The sequence below is a fragment of the Ixodes scapularis genome, unplaced genomic scaffold (genome assembly GCF_016920785.2).
Source record: "Ixodes scapularis isolate PalLabHiFi unplaced genomic scaffold, ASM1692078v2 PGA_scaffold2__306_contigs__length_199485367, whole genome shotgun sequence".
In the NCBI taxonomy this organism is placed as follows: Eukaryota; Metazoa; Arthropoda; class Arachnida; order Ixodida; family Ixodidae; genus Ixodes; species Ixodes scapularis.
Genome location: NW_024609857.1, coordinates 41,381,783 through 41,402,832, shown reverse-complemented (window position 1 = coordinate 41,402,832; position 21,050 = coordinate 41,381,783). Strand labels below are relative to the sequence as shown.

Here is a 21,050-nt window from a genome sequence, read left to right as displayed (position 1 = left end):
AGCACTATAATGCTGACAGCTAACTTACCTTCATTAGACACTAGCCGTAAAAGTTTCCGTCTCGCATTAATTCGTAACCTTTATTATTTTAATGAGCGCGCGCACCCGCACCCCCCCCCCCCCCCCCCCCCCCAAAAAAAAAAAAAAAAGAGCGGTTACTACTTGCCGCTGATTGAATCTTTCTTAGATACGATTAGATACGATCATTCTCGTAACATTCGCTTATCCAGCAGTCGTACTAGTAGTCAATTCCGCAACTCCCCGCTATAGCTTGCCATTTCAGACTGGAACGCATTGCCCCCGAATGTGGAAGATCCGGATAAAATAAAATTCAAATCAGCTTGTGAATTGTTATATTTATGTCTCTTGACGCTACCATTATTATTTTTTTTCTCAATGCTGTATGTGGAAATAGGATATTTTTAGGAGTGTTATATAATATAGGCGACTTTTTGCGCATAAGCACAACTTTTTTTTTTTTTTTTAATATGTATATTACGCTACGTGCGTCAAATGCTTCTTTGCCCTTTTTTTTTTTTTGTTGCAATATTTGTATCTCTCTCTCTCTTCCCCCCCCCCCCCCCCCCAATACAATGCCGTCAGGGCACTTTGTGGTATATTAAATAATACTATTAAATAAACGAAGGTCGCTGCCGATGTCTTTCTCCTAGACTGGAGGGAACCGCAAGTGACCGAGTCACATCGTGTGAGGTCTGAAAGTTCCTGTGCGTTCGAATTTTTTGTAATTGTGAGCTAAACAACAACAAACAAGAATCAACAGGGTTGCAATTTAAGGGCTTAGAAAAGCGGAGAAAATGGTCAAAACAGAAGAAAAACAAAAGAAAAAAAGGGAGAGGGAGCAGGCGATAAGGTAATGCGTCTACGATAAGGGAATGTCTCATTGCAAAGACGTTCCATTTTATAATTAAATAGTCACTGTCCATAGTGATCCGCCTAAATAAAACTCCTCGCAGAGACGACATCCGAGGGGCACAGCACTTTGAAAGTGACCCCCCAAATTGTCGTCAGCATCTTTTATACGCTGTGGCTAGCGTTACGTCCGGACGGAGTACTGAAACGCGTATACCTAACCCTCCCCCCCCCCCCCCCCGGCCCTCCTCTCTCTCCCCCGTAAACCTAGGGAAGGCGGATATTTGGACGTAACTTGGGTTACGTCGGACGTAACGCTAAACACTTCGTTTTTTTCGCGCTATCACATATAAGTATAGTTCCAAGAACCGCGCCTAAATGAAACAAAATCGTTTTTTTTTTTTTATATTTCCAAAATTGTTGAATTTGAAAAGGGTACACTCAACAACAAATTAATCGTTTGGTGCTCAGACAATGCGAGTTTAGTTTGCAAGAGTATGGCGACATTGTTACGCGCCGAGAAATTCAGCCAGTGCAGTACGACCGCTACAGCAGGGGTCGTGTTCCACGAGACCGCTCGCCGGCACAAGGCTCACCCAGATGGAAACGGGCAGAGGTGAGGCTAAGCCCAAATTCCCTGGGTCCTGCAAGGGTACAATCAACTCCGCGTGAGTGTACCCCACGGGGTCTCGGAACGAAGACGAAAGACCGCAACTTTCGCACATTCTACGTGTTTTATTCGTTGCTCGTGTACAAGAATCGTTATTGAAAAAAGCGCGGGAGTCAGATCTCTGAGAGAACTTGCGGGAGGCTGCATCCGCTCGGCCGGTGGAAGACGCAGAGGCGCCATTAACCGTGTCACCGGTTTCGGCTAATCCTCATACCTTGGAAGAGAAAGAAAAGACGCTTTCACGCACAAACCAACACCGAAACACCAATGTAACTATCGACCATTCTCTTCTATCTCCCGGAAATACATGCGCGATACACCCGACGTGTGCGTGACGCGCACAATGTAAGCACGAGCGCGCGTGCTTGGCTAGGATGCTGAAAGCCGTGAGCTCGTGTTATAGCGTCTACGTTCGCATGTAAACGACGTGCTACTAATGGAGAATTCTTTTTTTTTTTTTTGTTGTTGTTGGAATCTTCTTGCGCGTTCAAGCGCTCGAATTAGACCGCACTAAAGGCGCGAGAATGGAGCGCTTGAAGATCGCTCCAAAAGGGAATGCCCCATAACAATGGCCTAGCTATTCATAGTTTTTCTCCCGCAATCTCCAGTCCACAAAAAAAAAAAAAAAAGATTGCTGAAAGTTCGTTTTGCAACGAAGGTATGAAGTGGGTCAATATATCTAACCCACTTTATATAAATCGATAAAATATGCCACAAGGACTGTAATCGACCACGAAAGCTAGTGAATTCCTTTGCTTTTTTTATGTAAAAATTTATTGTAGAGGTTACAGACCAAAAATCAAGAGTTCCCAATGCTTCAATAAAGCGCTAACCCTTCAAAAAAAAAAAAAATAAAAGTATGTTAACCACGAGGACGTTTGCTCCTGATTGAGGCAGATCGATGTCTCCTTCGATATTTTCCCAAAACAAATCTACCACTTAGCCCCACTTTCATGGTAAATTACAGCGCGTGCAAAGCTGACCTTCGCGATTTATATCAAGCGGGTTAAATCTAGCCATACGTAACCCCGGTCAGCGCGATCGATAACGAGTTGACCCATACGTGGAAACTAAGGCCACTAAATATAACTACGCGTACAGTAATCGCCACTTCGTTCCCCGACTATCTTGAGGACGCCGCCATTCTGGTGCTTAGTGCAAAGCGGGCGGAGTTGAAAATAATAAAAAAATATGTTTACAATAATTGGCAACTATGATTTTAATCACCCCAAAGGCTGACGTGTCGTCACTCAAAAGCGTTGCTTCGATTAGTGGTTCTGGGGGGAACGAAGCCCGCGCACGAAGATTCCGTTAGTGCGCATAGTGCTGGGTGCCCGTGCTGCATACCATTAACGCAAAGTACAAACTGGCATGCTGCGGTTATGGCGCGGAGTCGGCAGATACGTTAGTTGTCGTCTGCTAGCGACAACGGTTGTTCAAACTCATTCACACCGCGAAGGGGAAATAGGCGCCCAGGCCAGACGTGGCCGACCATTTTCCTGACTGCCCGTTCTAAACTTGTTTTCTTGACCTACGCTGTCCGATTTGGTTGATCTTGTCTTCGAGCTTGTCTGCCAGCTCTCCGCTGGCCTGTGCCGCCGACGAAACGAATCCGGCACTGCGACTGAAACGGCGGTCATGGGAGGAGAAGGCAGGGGTTAGAGCAGCGGGAACCTTTCCCACAGACGTCCTCGGCGAAGCCCAGCAACAGCCTGGACGACGCTTCGGCGACAGGCTGTATTATTTATCATTCTTGCAAGTCGGGAGACTCGAAGACGCAACCATTTTTGCATACGATCGACCGTCTGCGAATCGGACTGCAGACGAACGAATGTCAGCGAAGCGGACTACGCACAATCAAATGTCTGCAACGCAGATTGCAGACGATCGAGTGTCTGCAAAACGGATTGCGGACAATCAACTGCTTGCAAAGTGGTCTGCTAAAACTCGCTGCCGAGCGTATCAATTTGTCCAATCAACCTTCATAATTAAAACAAGCACTGCAGTGTATACTCTAACCAGGGGAGTAGCCAAGAAGGATTGAAGGGGGGGGGGGGGGGGGGGGGGGGGGCTCCCCCCCCTCTCTGCACCCCAAGTAATGGACATCCTAGCCACTTCAGCCCCCCACCTCCGAAAAACATTTCTGGCTACGCCACTGACTCTAACCGCTTTACGGTGCCTTTTACGTTCTCTGCTTACCGTACATTCATGGGGGCAAGGCATACCGCTAGCCGGTCCAAATGAGCGCTACGACCGATATGCCAGAGGGGAGACCTCCTTCGCGACGTGTGTAGGGCATCCAAAATAATCAGCTCACACCCGTTAAAAACTAAAATATGAAACGTGCAATAAAAAAAAAACATTTTCTTGGTATTTCATTTTAATAAGTTGCATTGCAAACAAAAAATAAAAGCCTACATTTGACGTGCGTGAGTGACCCAACATGTAGCTAACAAAACGGGCTGAGGGAATGTGCAAGCCCGCGATTGGGGGCCTTGTCCAACGCTGCAACAACGAAGGCGACTGATTAGCAAAGGTACTACGTAATATCAATAATTAAAGGAAAAGAAAAGAGAAACGGATTAGCCGTTATTACGAAAATAAAGTTGAGTGCATCCCTACGCCCTGTTCAAGTACCCTCGGGCAACGGTTTGAAAACCCCTGTTCTATTTTAACTCGGGTGACCATATTAATCCTCAGATAAAAAAAACGGGACATCGGTGAGCGGGCAAGCGAGGCAGAGAGAAAAGCTCCGCCAACTTCAACGTAAAAACGCACCTTTTCCGGAGTTCAAAAGGTGCCAACTTCAGTAATAAAAGAAAGTCTCCCGCCCACACGTCTGTGCGAACAAAATCTATTGGCACATGTAACCACAAAAAGAGCTCAGGATTGTACTCTATGGGGTAGTGACTTCATAGTATATCTTTATTTTTTTAGAAAAGTACGCCTGTGTAACAAGTAAACATTCTTTTTGGTTTCCTTCACTCGCTTAGCACTGATCTCGCGACTCTGCACGGAAACGGGTCACGAGGCTTGGATTGTCTTGGCCATACCGAGACGTCTGGTCATCCGAATTACAATTCCCCCTTTAATTAATGTAGCCAATCGCTTTTTCTTTTTCTAATTTAAAAGGTTAAAAAGCGCAAACAAAACAAGGACAATAAAGGCACAAAGACTCTCGGGCAAGGGTTTGAAAACCCCTGTTCTATATTGTGTTAGAATGAAGAAATTCGCTTCAAGTTCGAATTCCCCAGATAAACACCACAGTTCCGAGCTAACAAAAGCCAACATCTAAGCATTCAAGCCGCGATCAATTTTTGACAGATGGTGGGCAGCCGCCGTCAAATCAAAGATAAGTCGCCGATACACCCCTAAAAGCGCAGCCAAGCACGAGTTGTAGTATTGGAGGCAACATGCATGGCGTGCTGTATGACACGAAACGTGCGTCGCACGCTAACGTTGAGGTCGTTCCAAGACCAGCGTCGATTATTCTAAAATCGACCAAAGGTGTACACGAAAAGCCCCGAAAATAGGCACACTGCACTGGCGCGGCGATTAAATGAAACGCAAGCAGACGAACCTTCCAATAATAATAAAAATCGTTTATTGGTGTTTAAAAGCACTACCGAAGACAACTCTGTTCGGTCGTACAAGGGAGTATTCTTTTCCATAAGGTAAAGTTCGAGTTCCAAAACGAAACAAAATGCGCGAAGCATTAAATTACCTAACCCTTCCTCCTTTCACTCTCAACGTCAACGCGTGCACCGAACGTCCCGAAAACCTCGTCTATAGTCTTGAACAAAATCTAAAGCAGAAAAAAAAAAAAAAAAAAAAGTTACTATAGTTTTTTTTTTTTTTTTTTTTTTTTAAGCTGAGGTTTGCAGACGCGACACTGCCGCAGCCAACTTACTAAAGCGAAATCGCCATCAGCCCAGAAGCTGGTGTTCCAGAGTCCAAACACAGCGCGATGATTCGACTCACGTATCGACTCAATCGACCTGCGCCGAAGCACACGTCGTCAGTTCCAACACCGTCCCGAACCCGCGGCGGCGACTCCCAGCACCGTCTGCAACTCCCCGATGTAGCTGATGGCCATCTTCAGAGTCTTTATCTTCGAAAGTCTCCTGGAACTTGGACTGCTCGAGTTAGAAGCACCGCCGCCGCCGCTCTGAAGTCTCAACGGGATGGCACTCCTCAGCCGATCCAGGGCAGAGTTGAGTCGATGCATCCGTCGCCTCTCCTGGTGGTTCGCCAGCGACCTCCGACGCTCCAGCTCGGCCTGGGACAGGCTACGCTTGCGCGTCGGTCTGCGGCCAGGACAGGTAGCGTCGTCTCCGGACGACTTGGCGGCGTCCGACAGGGCCAGTTCCCGGTCACAGCAGTCGGGACAGCTGCTGCCGTAGTCGTACACCATCGACGTCGGGTTGTACAGGTAGGCCGCCGCCGCAGCAGTCGCCGGCTCGACGATGCCGCAGTGTTCGTACACTCCAGCGGAGCAGGGCAACGGGACGTCTTCAAATTGGTAGAAGGGCGGGTTGGCCACGTCGTGGTGATGGTGAAGGTGGTACGGAGGGCGCCGCATCAGGCCGTGGTCGCGGATGTTCTGGTAGGCCACGGCCGCCGCGACTTGAGCGTCCAGGCTAGGGTTGTGGAGGTCCGACTCGGAGAACATGGCACGTGATGCCCAGGACGGATGAGATCTGCTTGCTCCACCGCTCGCTTCGCAGCTAGTCTGGATGCTAGAGCATCCTCCGATCTTCCGCTGTTTTTTGTTGTGTTTTTGTACTTTACGCGAGCGTGTTTTCTCTCGCATAGCCGGACGAGTAGGCGTGAACAAATACGCCGACGACAAGAGAGAGCAAAAGAAATAACGATGCGAAGAAAAGCCGAATTGAACTTTGTCCCTCTGGAGCTATGCAAAAGGAGTGTAGGGGGAGGGGGGCACGGGTTGCTTACTTTTGGGGCTTTTGGGGAGGGGTGGAAGTGGAAGGGGGGAGGGTATCTAATTATAAAGTCTGCGCCTCTCGGAAGAAGAAATGTTTGGCTGGAGTTGCTTATTGGACGGACGTGCCCCAGCTTCGCTGTAGCTCTTCCGTGGCGGCAAAAAGAGGAGAAAGGGGGTCTGCCCGCGGTCTCTCCAACAACAAAAAAGTTCGTGTAGCTTCCAACGCATCAATTGCAGCAGACGGACTTTGAAGAGAGAGCGCGCGCGCGAGCGTTTCTTCATTCCACCAACAACGCCAAAGCAGCCTCACCAGCGGAAAAATAATAATAAAATAAAAAAAAAAAGTACAGATTTGAAAAAGAGCCGCCATTTCCCCTCGCCGAACAAATGTAGCTCGCTGAGCTAGCGCCATTGGGCGAGAGTTCGAAAAAGCTAGCCAATCAGCGACGAAACACGTGCCTACGTCGTCGCGCGTGTCGTCTGCTCGCCCGGCTCACGAAAAAAAAAAAAAAAAAGGTGGCCTGCCAAGAACCGTAAAAAAAAAAAAAAAAAGGTGGCCTGCCAAGAACCGTAAAAGCACGGTAAACTGATGCCACATGCTCCGCTCGCCGGCAGGCAAACATCTTCGGGTGACAGTCGGAAACCATTATCTCTACCTTCGTATTCTTTTTGAACGTCGTCTCGAACGCTACAAGAAATAGAAAACGGAGACCTCCCAGCCTTCGGCGCCACAATCGTTACAATCCATACTCGCCCGTGCTTTCCTGGCACAAAACACCGCGAACGGCTGGGTGTTTTTTGTCGCCACCGAGACAAAATCCATTTGTTGTTGTTGTTGTAGTTATGAGGGGGACTAAGGATCCCGCGGGGACTTGTAAGAACAGTCACAGATGTGGACCCTGCTTGCACCGTCGCCTAACGTAATTCAGGTTCGGCGATGCACGCGAAGGTATGGCTTGCGGTGTTTCCGTACGCAAGCTGGCGTTTCGACGTCTCTCCTCAGCGTCGTGTTCGGGAGACACGGACCGATTGTCCGAAAATGCAATTTCCAGCGCCGTGAGTGCGACAAAAAGCAGGCAGCGCAAGCTGTGCAGCGGCGTTGTTCGTCTTGACAGACAAATTAGTCGGCGAGATGCGACCATCTGTACCTAGTTACTACTAACGTTCGCCGAACCATCGCTTCACCTCTCGGCTTAGGAAAAAGAAAAAAAGCTCTGGGTAAGCAAGCATGCGTTTAGACTGAAGCAAACGTGCACACACACAATCAAAGTCCCAATAAAAAAATAAAAAAAATATATTTAGAAAGTTTTAAATGGCAAATATCTTAAAAAGGCTGATCCCGCAGATTTCTCCAAAACGAATCACGAAAACGAGTTGTGTGACACAACTTTTAATGAATACTGCAAGGTCCTCTACAAGATTGCCCAACTTTAGAGATGTGCAATGTACGTAGGTACCGCATATTTAACTGGATGTGTTGGAGGTCCAGACAATGTGGAAGACTCCAAAGAGACATGAGGCAAATGACAACAACAATAAAGCTAAGTCTGAAGAAGTAACAAGTTGCAAACTATTATTATAATATCTTAACTGATTGAGAAAACATAACGACCTCAAAAATAAAATAAATTGGGGCTCATTTTGCTCTTCGGTACAAATGATGTTGCAAATATTCAAGCTCTCACAAACATTCAAGCTCCATCAACCAGTACTACTGGTTCACGGTGCGGAGCTGACCGCAGCATTACTGACACAGAGATGAGCAAATATTCTCAGCAACATAAATAAATAAGGAACAAAAAGTACACTTCACTGTTTTCCCTCCAAGTAATCTAGCATTATCCCAGCTGATGACCAGTGGCCACAGTTTTCGCACATCTCCATGACATGTCACTTTGATTGTGATTATCTAATCCAGCCGGATTAATTAAAAAAAAATAATAATACCTAAAAAAATAATCTTTTCTCCCTGCACCAATGAGGAGCCATAAATTCCAACGTCTCTTCGCTAAGGAATCCAAGTTTTGTGAAAAATTCACATACTACATTTCTTCGAAATATGCGAAGCAAGGTGACAGGAAGAAAGAAAAAGGATAAATTAAATAAATATGAAAAGAATCAACTATAGTCGGCGACAGGTTAAGAGTCCAGGGCAAGGAAAAGGAAGGCTGGGGAGGAGGAAGCAGATAGATTGCTGGAGAGGAGGAAACCTCCCCCCTCTCTCCAGAATTCCACCTGCTTCCTCCTACCCAGCCTTCTGTTCCCTCACCCTGAACACTTTACCCGTCACCAACAATAGGTTAAATGTACACACACAGAGCCCATTAAACCTAAATCAGAAACCCGTCAATAATTTCTTGACCAAAATTTTGTTGTCTGCCAAGAAAAACAAAAACAAAAAGAGGAAACAAAAAAAAAGTAAAAGTTACGTTTATCCCAAAATGCCTGAAAGCCAAGAAGTTCGACTGAAACAAAATCCTTCGAAATCAGTAAAGGGGATCGGAATGTTCCCTTCCAAACAGCTAAAAATGTCTGCCTTTCCCTTCGCGTCGGACGGCTCTAAACTCGTCAAACACAAAGTTGGGGCCGAGGTTGACGGAGCGCTCCGACTGGACCATCACGACGATGACTTCGCGCTCCGCGAACTTTCTGTTCCAACCTTGTGTTTGACGAGTTTGGAGCCCCAGGTAAGTTAACTCGCAGAGCATCCCCGTTCGAGCCTTCCTTCCTCAGTTCCGTATCCGCCCTCTGCAGGACCCCAGAGTTCTCGACACCAACCAGGTTTTGGCCGCACTACGACTACGGCTCCGCCCGGGGGAGGGCTCGCGGGCTCGGGAGGCCGGGGTCCTGGCCTCGGCAACATCTCGTGATGTTAGCGGTCCGTCGGGGAGGGGGGGCGGCGGCTTCCTGCGGTCCCACCGAGGGGGCGACCGGCGGGACGAACACTTACGATCCCACTTCCTGCTCCTGGCCCAGCGCTTCGAAAAACAGGCCCATGGGGGTCCTCTTGAGCCCGATGGTCTCAATCTTGTTGGTCAGTTTGTTCTTGATGTTGCGCAGTCTCATCGAGGAGTGGATGAACACCACTGCAAAAGTAATCAACTCGTCGGTGTTTTTTTTTTTTTTTTTTTTTTTTTTTTAAGCGCAGTTTTTAGGCGCCCGTTTTTGTGTTTCGCGGCGTCGGCGTAACCGCGCTAAATTTAGCGGAAAAATGTACGTCATTTGACCTCAACAATTGAATTCCCCGCTAAGTTTAGCTGGGAAATTCAGTTTCTCCGCTAGATTTAGCGGACAAATTCAGTTTCTCCGCTAAATTCAGCGGGAAAGTTAGGGAGTTATCGTAGATCGTTTTCGCCGTCCCGCAACGCTCTTTGCAACCCGCTACGGCACCCGGAGCTCTACAGTCAAGGCCATCGGCGCGCAGGCGCAGTAGCGGCTTCTTCATTGCGGAGGGCTTAGCGGAGGGGGAAACGCGGTTAACGCGGTCTACGAAAACTCCCTATTAGGGAGTTTTCGTAGATCGTTTTCGTCGTCCCGCAAGGCCCTCCGCAACCGCTACGATAGCGGGAACTCCACAGTCAAGGCTATCGGCGCGCAGGCGCAGTAGCAACTTCTTCGTTGCGGAACGCTTAGCGGAGGGGGCAGCGCGGTCTACGAAAACTCCCTATTGACGCCACGCGACCCGCTAAATTTAGCGGAAAATCGAATTGGTGTTGAGGTCACGTGACGTCAATTCTTTCGCTAAATCTAGCGGAGAAACTGAATTTCTTTACAGGTGACGTGACACCGAGTCATCTGACGCCATTTTCCCCGCTAAATTCAGCGGGGAAAGTGAAATGGTGTTGGGGTCACGTGGCGTCAATTTTTCAGCTACATTTAGAGGAGGAAACTGTGGGAGGAGGATGAGGGGAGAGACAGGGCATACCCTCCCCTCTTCCTCCTCCTCAAGAGCTGCGCTCTAATTTCGCGTTACAGTAATTTGTAAACGTCTTTTATATATTTTTTCCTTCTCTCATTTTACGGGTTTATAGCTCGTTTCTGCAAACTCATTTTCGAACTTTCGTTCGAAAATGAGCAATTAAAGCTCATTTTCGTTCGAAAATGAGCTTTACAATTCCAAAAATGTAAAGGCTGTTTATCGAAGTTGGCTCGAGCCAATTTCGCATTTCCTGCCAACCGCTTAGGACGAGAGAAGGTGCTGGTATACCAGAGCCATATATCGCATATCCCTAGAGCAGTCCTGATCCGCGTACGCCTTTTGTACTTGTATGTTTTTTTGCGCATCATTATTGCGCCATGGGACTAAATATGACATGTTATAACTTTGATCTAGCAAATAGTACTGCAAAACCTTCAGTCTAGTTATATGCTGATCAGAGGATCTGAAATAGGTTGTGCGTCCGTGTGATCTCTCAAAAGCGGTTAGTAGAAGGAAACGCAACGCACTCGTGCCCACTCAAGCACAGATGTGTGAATTAGCCTTAAGCTAAAAAAATGAGGTGCAATTGTTTTTTTTTATTGTTTACTTTGGCTACTAATTAGTGTTTCGAATAAACACTTTACGCTTACATAAAACGTAAAACAGGAATCAGTTTTTGCTTACACGAGCTAGTGTTTGTTGAAAGTGGATTTACGAGGCCAACGTTCCTGATCGACGGCCCGCCCGCGTCACGTACGCCATCGCCGACATTTGTAGCCGTAGAAAGACGAGTATTACTTACGCATGATGGGCAGCAGTATTCCGAAGAGGAAGACCATGACGGATCCCAGCATGTAAACTATGAAGTATCCGCCTGGAGAAACCGGAGAAGCTTTCGTCGGGCGACGGAAAGGTGTTCGACCGGTATTACGGCCTTAAATTCCTCGAATATTTCGAGGAATTTAACTTTCTTTGTACGGAAATTCCGAGACTGATTTAGAGAACGACTATGAAAGATCTAAAACCACCAAGATCAATGACAGGTGGGTAATGCAGCACCTCTAAGAAAATCTTAGTTTCACTACAACCACGTCTTTGCTGCCTCAGTTTGTTGGTTACTCACTTATCATCAATACAGATACCGATATAGCCAAATGTGCGGACCTTATGAGCACACGAGTTAACGAACGCAAGCAAGAAAGTAACATTGCATCACAATTTTCCACTCACGGCGTTCTGCAACCTACAATACCCGAACATTTCCAGGGCTTTTAAGTTTCCTCTGTTTTCTGCCGATAGACATGTCTGTATTACAACTTGGTTGCACGCGTTCTTTTAAACCGATTTTAAGCTGGCAACCCCGAGTTGCAATGCAACTTCAATTCAATTCTATACAGATCAGTTATGCAGATAGTAAAGTGTACAATGGAGCAATGGACAGAAGATATGCAAATACTGGGCGAGCTCCAAAATGGACTCCGGAGAGATAGAAGACTGGAAGATAACTTGTTCGTCACCACTCAACGTATAGAAATAGCAATGAAGAACCAAACTCCCTTATGGTTAGCTTATTTTGACATCAAGCGGGCATACGATAATGTGAACCAGGAAAAACTCTGGGGTCAGCTGAAGGAGTATAATTTAGATAAAAATTTGGTTAGGTTTCTTCAGCAGGTGTACACAGACAATAAATAAGGTAGTGATAACATGGGAAGCAGAAACTACACAACCCGCAGCAATAAAAAGAGGACTCAGGCAGGGCCGTCCACTGTCACCTCTGCTCTTCATTATATATCTCAGTAAAATGCAAAAGAAATTAGAGCAGTGCAACTTAGGTTTTGATGTGAGTTATATGGAAGGAGGGAGAAATGTAGTACAGGTAATACCAGGACTGATGTATGCAGATGACATAGCACTCATGGCAGATAACCAGGATACATTACAGGAACTCGCTGGAATATGTGGAGAGGAAGGGGACACCTTGGGCATGAGTTTTAGTAGTGACAAGTCTGGAGTAATGGTGTTTAACGATGAAAAGAGGGAACCACTGAGGATTCAAGACATTGTAATAGACAATGTAGGAAAATACAAATATCTGGGAGTCTGGCTCAATGAGGAAAGGAAATATCTAGAGGAACACGAAGAGAATATAATTAGAAAAGGGAAAAGAAATTCATCTATTATGAAGCTCAAGGCACTATGGAACTATAACAGAGATAAGGTGGTCAGAGGTATATGGAAAGGAGTGATAGTTCCAGGACTGTCTTTTGGCAATGCAGTACTGTGCATGAAATCTGAGGTTCAATCAGGACTAGAAATTCGACAAAGAAGCGTAGGCAGATTGGCGCTGGGAGCACATGGAAAAACACCAAATGAGTACAGGGGGACATGGGATGGTCGTCTTTTGAGAGCAGGGAGGCATTTAGTAAGTTGAAATTTGAACAAAGGTTGACCGAAATGGATGATATGCGGTGGGCACGGAAGGTATTCAAGTATTTATACATGAAAAGTTTAAACACAAAATGGACAAACCAAACCCGAAAGCTTACATTTAAATACCTACACACTGGTGATGGGGCTGAACAGAGTACCTCAGTGAAAAAGGGGGTGAAAGAGGCAGAGAGGAAAATGTGGGAGGGGAGAATGCAGGAGAAATCAGCTTTAACAGTGTACTATCGGGGAAAAATGAAATGCGAACAGAGGAGCGCGTGGCTCGCGGTACACGCTGCGCCGCCTGGAAGTGAGCCAAGGAGCGAGGGTGCGTGGCCTACTCCGACGTGTTCACGCCCCTCCCTCTGCGCTCCCCAAGCTTCAGCAGTGTGCCTCTTAGTGCGCTGAAAGCTATCACCGCTATCTTTGCTGGCTCAGCGCGTGCGGTGCAAAGAAGCTCGCCGCACTCACCGAGCACGCAAAGATAGCGGTGACAGCTTTCAGCGCACAGAGCGGCGCACTGGCGAAGCTGGGGAAGCGCCAATCGAGGGGCGTGAACAGATCGAAGTAGGCCACGCACCCTCGCCCCTAGGTTCACTTCCAGGCGGCGCAGCCTGTACCGCGAGCCACGCGCTCCTCTGTTCGCATTTCATTTTTCCCCGATAGTACAGGCCACAAAAGCAGGACATAAGAAAGGAAAAGCTGTTTGACAATTCACAGGGAAGTGCTTTGCTGTTCGAGGCAAGAACAGGAGTTTTGAGGACGTATAGGGCAAAATCTCAGGAGATGGACACATTATGTGCGGCCTGCCATAATGATAGCGAGAAACTAGAGCACTTGGTTCTGAAGCCCACGGGGCTTTGCCCTGCTCTCCCTGAGGGGGTAACGGATTTGGTTGGGGCCCTGGGTTTTACTGGCGACGATGGAAGGACGGAAGAGAAAAGGATTACAGTGAAAAAGAGACGATTAGAAGATTGGTGGAAATTATCTAGGGAAAATTAAATGATGTACAACTAACTAGAACAGCTGGGGACAGGCGGGACAGAGGAAAATTGGGACTCCCTCCCGCGTGGCTCCGGCCCAAAGTCTCTACCCTGTCTCCTAGTGGGTCCGGTGCTGAGGTAACGCCGACAAGGTTGACCAGAGCAAAAATTGGCGACTCCCTCGCCGGGGGGAAGAGGCAGGGGGGTGATGTTTTTAGTTTTTTTTTTTTTTTGTTTTTTTTGCCTCATCTCCCAAAGGTTATCCTGGTGATATCCCACACTGCCTGGTGATAGTTAGGGGGAGAAAAATTGGTCCTAAAAGGGCAGGAGGAATCGCGTTTTTGTCTTTTTAGACTTAGGCTAGGTGGCGCAAGCTGCAACTCGTTTTGAAGGGTATAGCCATTAACATCCATCCATCCATCCATCCATCCATCCATCCATCCGACTCGTCAGCTGACAAAGAGGATGTGTTTTCCAGAGCTCCTGCGAAGCTAAGTGATTTTTGGTGTATTTAGTTTAGATGCAGGTGTGTTTATGGGGTAGTAGAAAACAGTTTTTAAAGTAGCGATAAGATAGGCTTGCTTGTTGGTTCTTCGTTGCGTGTGTTTGCGTTTTCTTTTTTCGACAGTTGGCACCGAGTTGTTTTTAAGTATATGATTCCGAGCATGCAGTTGAGGGTTCGTGTTTAAAACTAAAACCGGCATTGTTGCCAGTATTGAATATCGTGATGTTTTCCCAGTGGTGTACTCACGCCTTACCACATATACACGAATGTTTTGTTGCGGCTAGTGAGCGCCTTTCCTCTCCCACTTTTTTATTGTTTGGCCTAATTAAAATAACATAATGTTATTAGTCTGTCCTTTGAATTTTTATGATTATAAAATATGTGTCTGCTTGAGTGGATTTTACAGAGAAAAAAGTAAACTAAATATAAATTTCCTTCCTTTTGAGCGCCTCTTCTGGAGAGAGTGTCAGTGTCACGGACTCCCAAGACGATCTCATAACTGCAATCATCTTTCCAGAGATGTGAAGTGCCTCTGAAAGGATGATTGCTTATTTTATAAATATGATAAAACAGAATAGGATAAAATGATTTTCATCGTATTCTGACATGAAGAGTTTGTTGTACAAAGGTAAGTAGACGGCTCATAAGATACCATCCAAATTATCTTTTTTTTTTTTAATTTTCATTCATGCTTGATTTCATGATGTCAAATGAATGCGCGGAATGAGGGGCGGATGCGGGTTCAAATTTTGCGGATGATCAAACTGTTATTCGTGCAGGGCTCTAGAAATAGCAATGAAGAACCAGTCATTTATTGTTAGCTTTTTTGGACATCAATGCAGCATACGATAATGTGAGCCATGAAAAACACTGGAGTCAGCTGAAGGAGTTTAACTTAGATGCCAATTTGGTTAGGTTTCTACAGCAGGTGTACACAGACAATGAGGTAGTTATAACATTGGACGCAAAAACTACACAACGCGCAGCAATAAAAAGATGGCTCAGGCAGGGCTGTCCACTGCCACCTCTGCTTTTCATGATATATCTCAGTGAAATGGAAAAGAAATTAGAGCAGTGCAACTTAGGTTTTGATGCGAGTTATATGGAAGGAGGGAGAAATGTAGTACAGATAATACCAGGACTGATGTATGCGGACAACATAGTTCTTATGACGGATAACCAGGATACATTATAGGAACTAGCTGGAATATGTGGAGAGGAAGGGAACAAACCTTGGGCATGAGTTTTAGTAGTGACAATTCTGGAGTAATAATGTTTAACAATGGGAAGAGGGAACCCCTGAGGATACAAGACATTGTAACAGACCAATACAAGACATTGTAACAGACCATGTAGAAAAATACAAATATCTGGGAGTCTGGCTCAATGAGGGAAGGAAATATCTAGAGGAACAAATGGAGAATACAATGAGAAAAGGGAAAAGAAATTCATCTATTATAAAGCTCAAGCCACTATGGAACTATAATAGATATGAAATGGTCAGAGGCATATGGAAAGGAGTGATGGGACTGTATTTTGGCAATGGGGTAGTGTGCATGAAATCAGAGGTTCAATCAGGATTAGAAAATCGACTAAGAAGCATAAGCAGGTTGGCACTGGGAGTACATGGAAAGACACCAAATGAAGGTGTGCAGGGGACATGGGCTGGATGCCTTTTGAGTGTAGGGAGGAAATTAGGAAGTTGAAATGTGAACAAAGGTTGACCAAATTTAAGTATTCATACATGAAAAGTTTAAACAGAAAATGGACAAAGTGAACACGAAAGCTTACATTTAAATACCTACACACTAGTGATGCGGCTGAGCAGATTACTTTAGTGGAAAAAGGAGTGAAAGAAGCAGAAAGAAAAATGTGGGAGGTAAGAAAGTAGGAAAAATCAGCTCTAACAATGTACAGGTGTCAAAAGCAGGACATAAGAAAAGAAAATGTGTTTGACAATTCAGTGGGAAGTTCTTTACTGTTTCGGGCGAGAACGGGAGTTTTGAGGACGAGGACGTATAGGGCTAAATTTCAGGAGACAGACAGATTATGTGCTGCATGACATAATGAGAGTGGGACACTAGAGCACTTGGTCTTGAAGTGCACGGGGCTTCACTCTGCCCTCCCCGAAGGGGTAACAGATTTGGCTGGGGCCCTGGTTTTTGCCTATGACAATGGAAGGACAGAAGAGAAAAGGGTTAAGGCCCGTTCACACTCTTGCAGCCTCTTAGAACTGGGTCCCTTGAAACCTCTTACAACGAGAGGGCACACAGGCACCATCCATTGGGTAGCAGTGTAAACTTGGTGGTCCGGCATATTTTCTATTCCTCTCGCGCATTATCCTTTCTTTTAAGGCTCGAAAACTTTTTGTCAATGTTATAAACGAGCCTTTCTCATAGATATTATGCACATTTGACCTCGGAAATCCCCCAAAACCTTCGCTTTCGTAAAATGCAGTTCCAGGGTCACCGCATAGATGGCGCCAGAGTGCCAGTCTGTTCTCTCGTCCTAAGAAATTTTAAGAGGTTTCAGCAGGTCTCGTCTCTCTCGGTCGTACTCGGTTGCAAGAGTGTGAGTGAGCCTATACAGTCACAAAGAGGCAATTAGAAGATTGGTGGAAATTATCTAGCGAAAACTGAGTGATGCACAACTAACTAGCACAGCTGGCGACAGGCGGGATTGAGCAAAATTGGGACTCCCTCCCAAGTGGCTTCGGCCCAAAGTCTCAACCCTGTCCCCCAATGGGTCCGGTGCTGGGGTAACGCTGAAAAGATTTGACCAGAAAAAAATTGGCGACTCCCCATCGCCGGGGGGAACAGGCAATGTTTTTAGTTTTTTGTTGCCCAATCCCCCAAAGGTCATCCTGGTGATGCCCCAGACTGCCTGGTGATAGTTAGGGGGAGAAAATAGGCTTAGAAGAGCGGGAGGAATCATACGGTTGTCTTTTTAGACTTAGGCTAGGTGGTGCAAGCTAGCTGCCCATTACAAAGGGTATAGCAGTTAACATTCATCCATCCATCCAGAATCGACAGAACCACCGTTGGTGTTGTCACATTGTCTTTTGCCAACACCGACTTTTTCGTTTGCAATAATAGACTTCTTCCGAAACCGACGCACCCCATCGTGGCGAAATACCACGCAGTGTACTCTGGGAACTAGTTGGCCGCTCAGTTTCGATTTCGACTGAGCAGCTTCATCTCATGCTATCACGCCGCGACCGAACGCGCTGCCTGCGTCTTGGATTATCTGGCTTTTTACGAATGCACAATACACTAATTTTTGAGCGATACAAAACAAAGACCGGGGCACTTTCCCTGTTTCCCGAAACACCGGATATTGTGTGTGCGTATGCAAACGTAGTAAAACGTGGCTTAGTCACCTCACCCCACGAATGCATCTTTGAGCTCAATGTCAGTAATCCCATCTAGTACCAGAAAACTACTACAACTGAAGTTGGTCACCTTCAGCCCTACACGTGTATTTTGTTTGCCAAACGTCCGCTTCTTGTTACTTCATTGGGTGAAAAGCAAGTCACATCCTCACAGGAGTATTGAAGACAAGCCCAGCGTTGGCGCATGAACTTTTAAGGAAACGCAATAAATTCGACCTCTCTACTGCACAAAAGTTACTATGATGTCTTCCTCATGCTCACATATCTCACACTCAAATTTTATGCTGATAGAAGATTAAGTTTTCGCAAACGCTGAGATCGGCTAGCTACGACGGAGGCCCTAACAAGCGTCCCCTACTCCTCGCTAAGCCTTTTTGGACGAGCTTTAACTGACGCCCAAGATCTGTGCCTGACCGCTGTGTCTCAAATTATCTCGGCATATTCAGTCAGAAGGAAAGCAAACACATAACAAATATTATGGCCATTAGCTACCGTCAAATGCGCTTTGAATAATTTCATTAGTGTGGCGCACGTTCATGCCCGTCTGGCGCACTTCCAGCAAACGGTGCGGCATTCTTCACACAAGTGCTAGACTTTTGCTTTCTTAAAATGGTTTGTATGTGCGAATGTGCCTATATGATTGCAGGGTAACTATGTGCATACGCGATGTTGAATATTAGTAGAATGCTAGCGGGTGGGGACTTCACTTCGTGCAGTGCTGCGGGGCAGTATAGATAAGAGATGAGAAGTGTGTTCAAATGAAGCTTTTCAATGGCGACTCCGAGTTTTACCTCGCGTACTCAGGTGTATTAAGAAAAATCAGTAATTGCAAAAATTTATATTACGTCCATGGACGCACAAAACAAACTTCCTGATCAACAACACTAATGTAAAGGCGCGAGCTCTATGTATTAGAATTCGCGCCTTTAATGTATTATTGGTTGCTACAACTTATTGATTCGTACACAGGCAAGATCCCTGAGCTTCGCAGCGTCGAGATTCCCAGCGCTGGCTCGTCCACGCACCTCGAAACGCTAACAGAAGGGCTCAAGTACAAAAATACAACAAGCATGCGTTAAGACAAGCTATACGTCTCGGGCTTTTGCTAAAGCTTCGAGGTCTGGCCATTTCGGTTAGTTTAGAGACCACAAACGACGCTCTCGGGACCAGAAAACATAAGATAACGTCCGTTTACGGTCAACGCTCAGTGTATAATCTCTTGTCGACGTGTCGATCGAAACCGAAACCATGCCACTCTCCTCCCTGGCCAACTAGTTCCCAGAGTGCAACACGCGCCGTTTAGCATGCAGGGATTTATGGAAGTACAGTCAAACCTGTTTATAACGAACAACAGGAAACGTTACGATCAGTTCGATATAGAAAAAACCATTTACAATGAACTTCCACGATGCATTCGTTGTAAGGCGAGAGCTTCTCTTTCTTTCTCATCTCTTCGCTTCCGCCTTGTAACAAAACGCTAGAAAGTTTTTTTCTTTTTGCATGCGTGCAGAGTTTGTTATATTAGCTTATTTCCCCTTCTGAATCGCTTCTCTTCATGGGCAACCGCTTTGGGTTGAAGAGTTTTTCTTTTTCTGTGCGTGCGTGCTGAGTGCTTTTTTAGCTTTCTCCCCTTCTGAATCGCTTCTTTCGCTCATTTTTGTTCGAGCTTGAGCTTTTGGAATTATCTTTCTTACCTCCTCTTTTTTTTTTTGGGGGGGGGGGGGGGGGGGGGGGGTACAGGCTAGAAGACGATTGTTGGCACGTTTTCTGAAGCCTTTCCGGGGTGCTAAAAAGTTTGATATAGCCAATACGATGTTCTTTATAAAAAGCACTTTTTACATGCATTTTTATTTAAATTTTCCGTGAGTTTGATATCGACAATAATTCGCTGTACGTGGGTTCGTTCTAAACGGGTTTCACTGTAGTCTATTGCTGGTGAACAAAATGGATTTCTAAGTTTTGCATGCTACAGGTGAAGCATGAAATCAGCTTACCCAGAAGGATGACAAAGCCGCTGAGTATGGGGTGGTTTCGCTTAAGATTCATGGCGGCTGTCTGGGAGTTGGTCACATAATAGAAGAGTCCGAACGCCACAGTGACAGCCAGCATTCCACACAGCATTTTGGAAGGGTGGAGTATTCTAGGGGAGCAAAGAGACACAGTTGAGGGACAGGTTTGCTTCTGAAGGGGGGAAATCTTCTACAGACTCCGACAGAATAAGAACGACAGCAGTCTTTCAGTGGCCCCGCCTCCAGCATGAGCTTCCTACCTTTGATAAGGCTTCGGTGTCTCGTGAGCCTCGATCGTGCACACGCAGCCAAAGCACGACGGAAGGCAAGGAGAGCGTGCTAGAGGCCCGGCATCCGAGAGACACGCCCTGCCGTTCTCATCCCGTCAGTGACTCTAGCCACGTCGGCGCTTAAGATAGTTACGTTTCTATTCAACCTAGGGTGTCTCAATATCTTTGTTTGGGATGATGACGTTCGTTGTGGTACCCGACGTCGACAGAACGCGCTTACGGGGAAAATAAAAAGAAATCGCCGGAAACAAAATGCTGCTGTAGTACAGTCAACGCCAAGAGCGCGTGGAAGAGACGCTGTTTCACGCGCTCCGGAAAAAAAATGGAAAAATTAGCGTTCGAAACAAAATGGTCAGATGTCATCACCCTAAGCAACTCGCACACGAAGGCGCCCTAACCACTTCGCTTTTCTTTATCGTAATACGTGACATCCGACCTATAATTATACACACATCTTACACGGAGCTCTTTTACAAAAGAGGCTTCTCGTGTGCGCCGTGGCTCGAGTGAGTGCTAACGAGACGTTTGGGTTTACATATTACTGCTACTGCCAAGAGCGTCAAAAAGTCAGTTGACGCGTAGAGCTCGAAGCCCATATCCGCAGGACACAGTCCGCAATTTTATTATTGTTGGGCTAAGTTTGGTTTTCATGGTTATTGTTTGTTTGTTTTTATTTATCGCAACCAAGGCGTTGCACATCCAGGTCATCGACAGACGACGGCAAACCTGGCGCAAAGTGTTTACCCGTCTAAATTTAGGGTGGAGACTCGGAGCGACTCACCCAACACCGAGGAACACCAAGATGGCCAGGACGAAATAGTTGGACTGGTAGTAGAGCAGATTGTTGACGACTCGATTTCCCCATCTCTCGACGTCTTTTACGTTTGGCAGCTGAAACCTTGCCGATTCAAGAATAAAATCGTCCAGACTTCGCAGAGGCGCGACTTCCACTTCGTTCGCCATCTTGTTTTGCGTGCGTCGCCAGCGTCGCCGGAGGCGCCCCCCTCGTTTCAGTTTCGTTATTAGCAAATTTGTTAT

The 21,050-nt window shown here is 46.3% G+C and overlaps 1 protein-coding gene across 3 annotated transcripts; it reads right to left on the bottom strand.

Moving 5' to 3' along the window:
* Nucleotides 1–1,585: 1,585 nt before the first annotated feature.
* Nucleotides 1,586–21,018, bottom strand: LOC120842230 (PRA1 family protein 3). Of its 3 annotated transcripts, XM_042291828.1 has the most exons (6): nt 20,794–21,018; nt 19,708–19,853; nt 11,207–11,278; nt 9,436–9,571; nt 3,076–3,164; nt 1,586–1,754 (listed from the first exon to the last, which is right to left on the bottom strand). In XM_042291828.1, exons 1-6 carry the CDS (start codon nt 20,973–20,975, stop codon nt 1,729–1,731), a joined length of 651 nt encoding a protein of 216 aa, XP_042147762.1. In that variant the 5' UTR covers nt 20,976–21,018; the 3' UTR covers nt 1,586–1,728. The 3 variants fall into 3 exon arrangements, with proteins under 3 accessions (XP_042147762.1, XP_040357892.1, XP_042147761.1); XM_040501958.2 differs by lacking the exon at nt 3,076–3,164 and having other exon boundaries at nt 20,794–20,998; XM_042291827.1 differs by lacking the exons at nt 1,586–1,754; nt 9,436–9,571; nt 11,207–11,278; nt 19,708–19,853; nt 20,794–21,018 and adding an exon at nt 5,522–7,003 and having other exon boundaries at nt 3,073–3,164.
* Between the last annotated feature and the right edge of the window lie 32 nt (nt 21,019–21,050).

Coding starts and splice junctions, on each gene's coding strand:
- LOC120842230 (XM_042291827.1), bottom strand. CDS start 6,353: ATGCGAGAGAAAACACGCTCGCGTAAAGTACAAAAACACAACAAAAAA.